The following is a 10,167-nucleotide window of genomic DNA, read 5'->3' as shown; positions in this document are numbered from 1 at the left end:
ACCTTTGGATTAACGTTCTGATTTTGTATCTGACACTGATTCTGCTTTGTTTGGGTTGGTACCAACTTCTCTATCTCTGAGTGCACTCATTTTGGAAAAAGAGTGGTTTTTGCGTGGTTTTTCCTGTGTGCACACTCGGGGCTCCGAGAATAATATGGAAAAAATTCACTTCTATCTCTGCCCGGTTTGACCATCGGGATAGCACAGCCCTACCACAGGGGTTAAACATGGCCTCTATTCTAATATGATGCTCTGATGTGATATCGTGATGATACTCAGTTTGCATACTAGTATATGTTCTCTGCTTACTAAGTTGTCGATAACTCACTCCCTTATCTCCATAATGTTTTAAGATGTTTTACATGTTTCAGTTGAAATTCAAAAATAGGAAGCATGAATAAGGCTATGTGAGCATAGTGGATTAAGTATAGAGAGAATACTTTTGGGTACCTTCATTTTGGTAGAGTCTTATGTTGTAGTTTTAAATGGTTCTATTGATGAAAATTCTGAAAGTTGATGGTTGTTTTGAGACTTCATGGAGTCTTAGAGTAATTATAAAGTCATTGGTTCGTAACATAATTTTTTTTATGGTTTATAGAGAATTTGGAATGTATATATTGTGTTGTTGGGGGATGATTGTAGGTAATAAGAGCTAACTCTCAAACCCATTCGGGATCGGAGTGTTTCAAGTACCTTAACTGAAATAGTCACCGAAACAAAATTCAAAACTTTGCTACTAACTATTACAACAACAATCTAGAACGACTACATATCAAACATCTTCTTTCATCTTTCCATTTCAGCTCCTCTGTGATTCATGACAAAAGATTCAAGTATAAGTTGGGTTTCTCTTATTTTTTTGCTGTGGCGAGTTATGGAAAAAGTGGAGGCTTGTGTCTCTTCTGGAAAGGGTAGGTAAATTCGCTTCTGCATTCTTACTCTAAATCCCGTTTTGATGTGCATGTCTCGGGATCCTATTATTGATATAAATTGGAGGTTGTCTGCTATCTATGGCCATCCTGATACTCAATGTTGAAATGAAACTTGGGCGTCATTGTGTGCTTTGAAAAATCAATATGATGGGCCATGGTTATGCTTTGACGATTTTAATGAGATCTGAGAAAATGGGAGGTAAAGAGAGACCATTTAGACAAATGTATGATTTTAGATCTACTTTGGATTATTGTCAACTTTGAAGTCTTGATGTTAAAGGGTCTCTATTTACATGGAGCAATTTAAAGGATGGTATGGCACTGGTGAAAGAAAGAATGGATAGGTTTGTATAATGCTTGGCTTGAGATATATCCCTCATGTAAAATAGAAATATTGCCACCTTAGTTTTGGGCCGTAGCTGTTTGTTGTTAAGTACTGAAGGGGTGCAACCTTGTCATATGCATAATTATCAGTTATTTAGGTTTGATGCCATGTGGGTTGGAGCAAAAAGGTGTGAGGAAACTATTGCATCTGCATGAAAATCATCTTCTTGTGTCCCTTTGGATGAAAAGTTTGAACAATGCAGTCATGCTCTTGATATTTGGAGTCAAATCCCAATTCGATAATGTTAAGAAAGCTTTAGCTATCAAAATGAGGGAATTGATGTAGAGACAACGTTCAAGGTTTACTTAGTTGCAAGATGGCAACCAAAATATGAAGTATTTTCATTATAAGGGCTCTCAGAGGCGGCGGTGTGATCTAATTGATAAACTGAAGGATGATATGGGTTATGTTCATGAGGGTACTTCATTGGCAGCTATGGTTACAAACTACTATTCAGATTTACTTTCTTCTACTAATCCCTCTAATTTGGATGATGTTTTAAATGTTGTTCAGCTTCAAATTATATGCGCCCTTTCACTGATGTGGAGATAAATGAGGCATTATTTCAAATGCAACCATTGAAAGCTCATGGCTCAGACGATTTATCGTCTTTATTTTTTCAGAGATATTGGCATTCAGTGGGTGACTTGGTTGTTACCAATGTGTTACAGGTTCTAAATTCTAGCGTATTGCCAGTTGAATTTAATCATACTTATCTTGTGCCGGTTCCTAAGAAAAAAATCTGGAGTACCTGAAGGATTATAGACCCATTAGTTTGTGTAATGTGTTCTATAAGATTATTGCCAAAATTCTTGCAAATAGACTGAAAATGATATTACCTATGGTTATTTTTGAAACTCAATGTGCTTTTGTTCTGGGGAGAATGATTACAGATAATGTCATGGTGGCATTTGAAACTTTGGATGCTATAAGGAGATGATAGAGGGGTAAGAAGTGGTGTATGTCAATAAAATTAAATATGAGTAAAGCATATGATCAAGTGAAATAGATTTTTCTCGAGAAGCTTTTAATGAGGATGGGTTTTAATTCTCATTTCATTCAGTTCATCATGGCTTGCATTGCATCTGTTTCTTATAAGGCCTTCATTAATGAAGTTCCTACTGATTCTATTTAGCCTACACGGCATTTGAGGCTAGGATGTCCTTTCTCTCCATACTTATTTGTTCTTTGTGCTGAAGTGCTATCCTTAATGTTACAGCAGGCTGAGGCACAAAATCTGGTGAAAGGGATTAAAGTGTCCAATAATGCTCCTCGGGTAAGTCACTTATTTTTTGCTGGTAATAATATCATTTTCTGTGAAGCATCTATTTCAATAAATGTGCACATTCAGAATATTTTGTCAATTTATGGGGCTGTATCGGGTCAACAATTAAATCGGAAGAAGACTAAACCATTGTTTAACCGAAATATGGATGAAGTGGTAAATAATGAAATAAAGGAAATTTGGGGTGTCCTGACCATTCATCATCATAATAAGTATCTTGGTTTATCTTCTTTGTGGGTCGATCAAAATACTATACATTTAGGGATATAAAGGATAAGGTTTTGCCAAAATGGAAAGGATGGAGGGAGAAGCATTTATCCCAAGCTAGTCATGAAGTGCTCATTAAAGTTATAGTGCAGGCTATTCCCACATATACTATGAGTTGTTTTAAGCTACCAAAAGGTTTTTGCAAAGAACTTGAAGGCGTTATTGTTAGATTTTGGTGGGGACAAAGAGGCCAAGAAAGGAAAATACACTGGTCAGTTGGAACAATATGTGCATATCTAATTTTTTTGGAGGTCTGGGTTTTAGGAATTTAGAGGCTTTCAATTTGGCTCTTTTAGCAAAGCAAGGGTAGTGCCTTATACAAAATCAGGGCTCTCTGTCTGCTGCTGTCTTTAAGGCAAAATATTTTCCAGGTTGTGATTTTTTATCTTCCAAGTTGGGCTCTAAACCTTCTTATGCTTGGTGTAGTATTTGTGATGCAAAATATGTGATTAGATCAGGTTGTTTATGGTGTATTGGGAAGGGTGATCAGATCGATATTTGGGATGATAATTGGGTGTCATATTCTTGTAATCCTTCCATTCTTACTTGCTGTAATACTTTTCTTGCTACTGCATGTGTCAATGACTTATTGGACGCAACATCTGGTGGATGGGATTCAAACTTGATCCACCGAGAGTGTCTCTAACCATACCACCAATAAGCTCAGCCCATGTAACCCCGTGCACAAGTCCCAAACTATATACCATGCCATCAACTTGAGCTAGGGATCAAGAACAATAGCCAAAATATAACAAAATATTTTGCCTACTCAAATCCCTCCAATACTTGTCATATTTGACCCTCATATACCATGGTCACTCATACACATCTCATCCAATTCTTCTTTCATCATACATATTTATTGAGTGAATACATTGGATATAGGGTACAAAGAACCAGATATTTTCAATGTCACCTTGTAGAAAATCCTTAAAAAATCTACAAAGATAGCAATCACCTCCCGATTATTTATCAATAGACTTTCCTAACCTCCCGTACTCATCAAAATATCTGACATATTGGATATATTCATTACCCAATAATTCAAAAGCTACTTTATATTCATGGGCCACTTCTAACATCAAAAGGTTCAGTTCTTCTATGTTGTAGGAACATCAATACAAAGACCATTCTTGAATGTTGTGCTCGCATTCCTTGCAGCAACTTTGAATTTCTCCAATCTAGTAGGAGAAGATCTCACAAAGCTCATAGCCATTCTAACTCATGCAACCGAGTCATCAACATCTTTCAAGCCATCGATCACAATTAAATTCAAAATATGTGCAACACATTTAATATACAACCACCACCCAAGATTCTCTTATTCGCCTTTCTAAGATAGGTTTTAAGATATCCCAATGTCATATCGTTAGACAAGACATTATCAACTGTAACTATCGAAACCCCTGCCAACCCCCACTCCTTTATTGAGGCCTCCAAGGCCTTTCCAGTCGTCTCACCTTTGTGATAAGAAATTAGACAAAACTTCACAAATTTCTTATGTAGTGTCCAATCACAATTAATGAAATGCACAATAAAAGACATGCAATTAAAATTTTGGACGGATGTCCATGTACAACAGTAAGGCAAACAACTTGACCCGCAAATTAGCCCCTCAATAAATCATTCTCCTTTTGGTAATGTTTTTTAATATTCTTTGCCACAGTGCGGCGAGAAAGAATATTAAACCTAGGTTCCAAGCAACCGGAATATTCTTGGAATTCTCTTCGCTCCACATACTGAAAATGTAGCTCGTCCATGATAACCATACGAGCTAACTTTCTTCTATACTCATTGGAGTCATACTTAGTATACCCACTCAACTTAGAACCTCCACCACTCTCATCCGCCTTTTGTTTTTAGTCCAATCTCTAGTCTAGATTGACTATTCTCTTCTAAGGATCTCAATATTGGACTCTTCTTACATTGTTCTTCTAAGTCCACCTTTAACTGTGATGTACCATGTATGTGCCCAAATTTAATTTAAGTTTCAATAGTAAGATCTTACTAATGATTTATCCTTGATTAATACTAAGATTGAAACCCCTAAATTACTTTAGGGTTTTGGATTGGAACCCTAAATTAGTTTAGGCTTCCAATTCAAAATGAATGCACAAAATCATAGATTCACAACAGTTTACAAATCACAATCATATGCACAATCAAATCTCGATTCTCCACAACGCACAGTTCACAAAGGCCCATCCTCAATCTCCATTTAATCTCAACCTTTCTCCAATCACCATAACTAAAAAAAAACATAAAATACTAAAACTAAAAGGTTCGGATTTGGGGCCTACCTTCGATGACAATGATGTGATGGACACAAAGAGTGACATCGACAAACATAGAGAGTGACAGAGATGAGCGGACACAAGACACAATGAAAGGACGAGCAATGGAGAGAGAATTGAGAGAGAGAGTGACTCGAGAAGGGGAAGGGGGGATAAACTAACCCAGACCAAATGACATCGTTTTGTCTGGGTTGTTTTTTAAAAAACCCCATAGACAAAACGACACAGTTTATAGACAAAACGACAAAAACGACATCATTTCGTCGATGGGGCTTTTTTAATATAATTATATATTATATATATGGGGTGGGGGAAATCTGGAGCCTGACTGGGCTTCCTTCATTCCTCACCTTTACTGGGGGCCGCAGATGAGGGAGGGGCCACCGGCCCTCTGCATCTGTCACACGGATCCCCTCTTTGCCTAGGCGGGGCAGGGGCGAACGGGCAGTGTAGCGGGGTCGTGGCCCCGCTACCCACCCCTGAGATATGAAGATGAGTTGTACGATGGATTATAAATGATAGCACAACACCAAGAAAATATCAGAGGGTAAATTGCCTAAATAGTTTCACTAATCAGAATACATTAATACAATGACGATTACTATTTGCTAGATTCTAAGAAATACATCTTTTTTCTTTTCAATGCATCATAGAAACTTAAAAATGCCTAGAAATTATGGAAGTGCAAATATCAAATCTAATGAAAACCTGTCAAGACAACATTAATCCTACCAGGCCAACCCAAGAATCTCTGAGAGCAAGGAAATATGACTTTGTTCACGGATGCATAACCAGATCAAGCTTATCAAGTGTTTTTATATCAATAAGCTAGACCAGACTGACTTTTGAGTTACACTTGGGAAGCTTGAATTGGCAAGCTTATTAGAGCATAAAAAGGTGAACTGAATTTTGACTATCCAAACACCCCAGATGGGAATCATTAAGCCATACAAACTATGACCTGATCATTTATAACATAAATAATACAAGAAGGAAGGTTGTTTTGTTCTACAAAATGATTAAGGACCCATCACATAGTAACTCTTAAACTTGTCCTTCTCCACCTTGTAACTCGACTTCAAATTCTAACGAATCATATAGATCACCCAATGAGTTTTCACCATTGTTGCTTAATCAAGAAATTCCATGACAAAACTGCAAAACAAGATCTTACAATTTCCCAAGCTTGCTAGAAACCGATGTCAGGGCATAAAAAGGGAAAAGAAAGAAGGAAGCTTAAAACTTTTATAGTTAGGAGATCAAATTGATACTTTTTTAGTAAAAATGGAACCTTGTCTAGGCTAAATGCCCATCAACAATAAATGTGATATACTAGGAGTTCAATGAAAATACATTTTGCAGTTTTGAACCCCCATCATTTTTTCCAATTTGCACCCAAAAACTCTAATCAAGATGCAAATTGAATAAATTGATAGCTTAGGGTTCTAATTATCCATTTTAGTATCTTAGGGAGTAAATTACTTGCAAAAAGATTAAAAGTATTTTAGGGTGCAAACAATCATTTGGGCCATACCCCTGGTGAAAAGCCAGTAATTTAACCAGTTTTGTATAAGGAAACTTTCGTGAGGGACCGAGATTTACTCTGTTTGGGTGGTCGACCCACCAAGAACCTTGCCATGGAGAGGTTTTCGACATAAGAAAAAAGTATTTCAGGGAGTAAATTGAAAAAATGGTAGTAGTTCAAGGGAGCAAAATATAATTTCTCCCTATAAATTGAGAACACCAACAAAAAATTTCCCCACTATCAAAGAGCCATAGAAATAGTTAGGCTAGAGTACCAATTTGATCAGTATATATCCAATACCCATAAGAAATCAATTTTGCCTAGAACTTTGATCTATTTTCTCCCTTAATTAGTGTAAAAAATATTAACTTTTGGTATAAACCACAAGGCCCCAATTCCAAATCAGAACAAACAAAAAAAAAAAACCTGTGAAATCAGAAACCAAACAAGGAGATAAGTTTTTTTTAAGGAATGTATGTGTAAGTTTAGTCAATTTTATCTTTAATTTTTTAAAATTATAATAATATCTTTAACAAAATGGTATTTTTTTTCTATTTAATGAATGGTTTGCACATGCAGTCCCAAATGGGAATTGCAAATATTTTTTTTTTTGAGAAATTCTATTTGCAGTCCCCAAATGGAGACTGCGTGTACAAACTCTTCATTAAATTGAAAAAAGTACCATTTTGATAAGGATATTATTATAATTTAAAAAAAATTAAAAATAAATTTGACTAACCCAACATATGCAGTTCCCAATGGGAACTATAGTTAGCATTGCTCTTATATTTTTCCCTTACAAGCATAGGTCTTCTCCTTGGTGAGGTTGTAGATAAGTGTTGCGGTGGGCGTAATAAAAGAGGGCATATATATATATAAACTATAAAATCTGGTAGCTTGGACTTCTGCGTGGGTTTCAAAACCAAGGAATTGAAGGTTCCTCCAAACTCTAAAACCACATGACCGCACGCTCGTTCCGAGTGTTCTATTCCTACTACACAATTAGCTTAACCATAAGTTGTATAAATATTGAGATCGATCAAACAACGATTCTCTGTATTGTTTTGTAGCAAAGCGGAAGAGAAACGATCGAGTAGAAAGTCGATTATTTTCACTTCTGCTAGTTTTCATTATTTCTAACAGAATTAGGAATACTAATGAGATCAAGCTAAATTATTAACTCCAGATCAGAAAAAGGAAACGGAGAGAACGTTTGGTGATGGAGAAAGTTGGGTGAGAGGGCTATCGATCAGCAAGGAGGTTTTGGGTCCTTGTTTCTTGCCACTTTGAAGAAATCCAAATCAAGGTTCGTTTGTTTCCCTTCAACCATGGCGGTGAAATCTGTAGAGGTGTCTATTTCTGGTTCGCTCTAGAAGGAGAAAGAGGTTCTCGACAACGTCAAAGGCTCCCCTTATGTGATTTACTGTTTTTCAGAAGAGATTACGACCCAGGAAAATAGCGATATGATTTACATGTTAAATATTTTAACATGAACATTAATAATTGGATCTTTAATTTTCTATGATCCACAATAATAAAACAATGATAATTAAATTTGTACCTTTCTCCATATGTTTGATGAATAATTTGATCTAACTATGAGAGGAGGATCACTCTAGCAACTTAGCCTCACAAGTGTCTCCTGATGGCTAGAGGTACTCTGATGTTGTACGTGAGAACCCTTTAATCCTTCAGTTCTATTTATAGATTTCTGACCATTAAGAAATTATCTAGGATTTTGTGTTTGACTGTGATTAGAGATAGAGAGTTGATCTTATCTCTTAGAAGTTTTCTTATCCCATTATAACTCATCTATTAACTGATAAGTTTTGAACTATTCTAAACTCTATCAAGATGGGTGTGTGGGATATTGAGTTTAAATAAAACTCTTACATTATAATCTTTTATTGGAGTATGCCTCTGGAGGAACACTAGCAGATTCAATCGAGAAATCTGATGGCTGTCGGTTGCCCGAAACTGATATAAAGTGCTATACCTGGTCAATCCTCGAAGGGCTCAGTCACATTCACGACTATGGTTTCGTTCACTGCGATTTAAAGCCTGAGAATGTTTTACTCGTGCCCGCCATTAGCCCCGGCAGTAATTTTGTAACAAAGATTGGAGATTTTGGGTTGGCGAAGAGATCGGCACAGAAAAATAAGAGGATGATGGACTTGAACGTTTACTTGAGAGGCACGCCTCTCTATATGGCACCTGAAGCGGTGAATGAGAATGTACAGGAGCCTCCCTATGATATTTGGGCTCTTGGGTGTCTTGTGTGTGAGATGCTTATTGGAAAATCTCCTTGGGATAGGGAGGAAGAGTTGAATGCATACGAGCTTTTACAGCTGATTGGCGATGAGCGTGAAGTTCCCAAAATGCCAAGTGGAGTTTCAGATGAAGCAAAGAGTTTCTTGAAGTCGTCTCTCGTGAGGAAACCTACATACAGATTCACGGCTGAGATGCTAGTGGATCATCCATTCTTGACCCGTGTAGGAGATCAACTTGAAGATGAGTACTTGAAGAACGAAGAGCATGAAGTGGCATGCATCTCCAAGCGTTTCCTAGAACGAGATTGATTTTGAGTTTAGAGACTCTTCTATTTGCAGCTCGTTTTCTGTTGATGATGATGATTCGACCTTATCTTCTTGGCCGGAAGAGGGTGAAAACTTGGAGGTCCAAAGGTCAGATAAAAAGGCTTTTGCAGCTTCTTTTGAACACCCTCCCTTCAACCATACCTATTGGAGTTTAACATGCAATTCCTATAAAGAAATATGTGCGCATGAAATTTTCAATTGGACAATGTTGCAGTAATTCCTTGATGTACAGTGCCTATATATTTTTGGAATGCAATAATTTCAACTATTAATAAAATTGGAGTGCCGTCCTCTTCTTAAAAAAAAATACGGTTGTAAATTAATCATGTACGTTCTGTACGTCTTGGAAGATTAATTTGTAAGTTGGATTTTTTTTCAATTATAGGCAAGTAGAAAGTATTAGGAGGAATTATTCTGATCTTGTTCTTATTTCATAATCTTGTAAATGATTTCTAATTTTGAGGTTCCCATTGGTCTCGATCATTTACTCTCTGTAAAGTCATCACTCATCAGGGTGTTTCAATTGATTTTAAGGAAAAATTTTCTTTCTACTATTTGTTTATAGCATTAATTAATGACTTTGCAAAAATAAAACGTCATGTTTATAAATTAATATTTGGATACATGAAATAATTCATAGCATCATATACATATATATAAATATATATATCTGCAAAGATAATTTCTGCGAGTCGAAATAATATTTTAGTATTTTTGGAGAAATCAAACTTGTGGGCATTGTACATGCAGCCTTAATTATTAGTCGACATGCATGCATGTAACCTAGCTGAAGACATCTTATTACATTCTCCATCTCCAAAATTATCCACTCATATATACACATACATAGGGATGTGCAGAAAAGGCGCTGACCCGATCCGT

The 10,167-nt window shown here is 36.4% G+C and overlaps 1 protein-coding gene across 1 annotated transcript; it reads left to right on the top strand.

Annotated features, from left to right (window-relative positions):
• The first annotated feature begins 1,647 nt into the window (after window positions 1-1,647).
• LOC109004873 (calcium/calmodulin-dependent protein kinase cmkB-like) lies at window positions 1,648-9,267 on the top strand. Its single transcript, XM_018983582.1, has 6 exons — window positions 1,648-1,735; window positions 1,831-1,988; window positions 2,537-2,593; window positions 2,669-2,758; window positions 3,005-3,080; window positions 8,615-9,267. Exons 1-6 carry the CDS (start codon window positions 1,648-1,650, stop codon window positions 9,265-9,267), a joined length of 1,122 nt encoding a protein of 373 aa, XP_018839127.1.
• Window positions 9,268-10,167: the final 900 nt, after the last annotated feature.

The sequence above is a fragment of the Juglans regia genome, chromosome 7 (genome assembly GCF_001411555.2).
Source record: "Juglans regia cultivar Chandler chromosome 7, Walnut 2.0, whole genome shotgun sequence".
In the NCBI taxonomy this organism is placed as follows: domain Eukaryota; kingdom Viridiplantae; phylum Streptophyta; class Magnoliopsida; order Fagales; family Juglandaceae; genus Juglans; species Juglans regia.
The sequence above is the reverse complement of the archived record's forward strand: the minus strand, read 5'-3'. Positions and strand labels throughout refer to the sequence as shown.

Excerpts from the sequence above, each read along its gene's own strand:
- LOC109004873 (XM_018983582.1), top strand. The coding sequence starts at position 1,648 with ATGAAGTATTTTCATTATAAGGGCTCTCAGAGGCGGCGGTGTGATCTA. Across the intron at positions 1,736-1,830 it reads TATGGGTTATGTTCATGAGG|CTTCAAATTATATGCGCCCT; the intron begins GTACTTCATTGG and ends AATGTTGTTCAG. Across the intron at positions 1,989-2,536 it reads TTGTTACCAATGTGTTACAG|CAGGCTGAGGCACAAAATCT; the intron begins GTTCTAAATTCT and ends TTAATGTTACAG.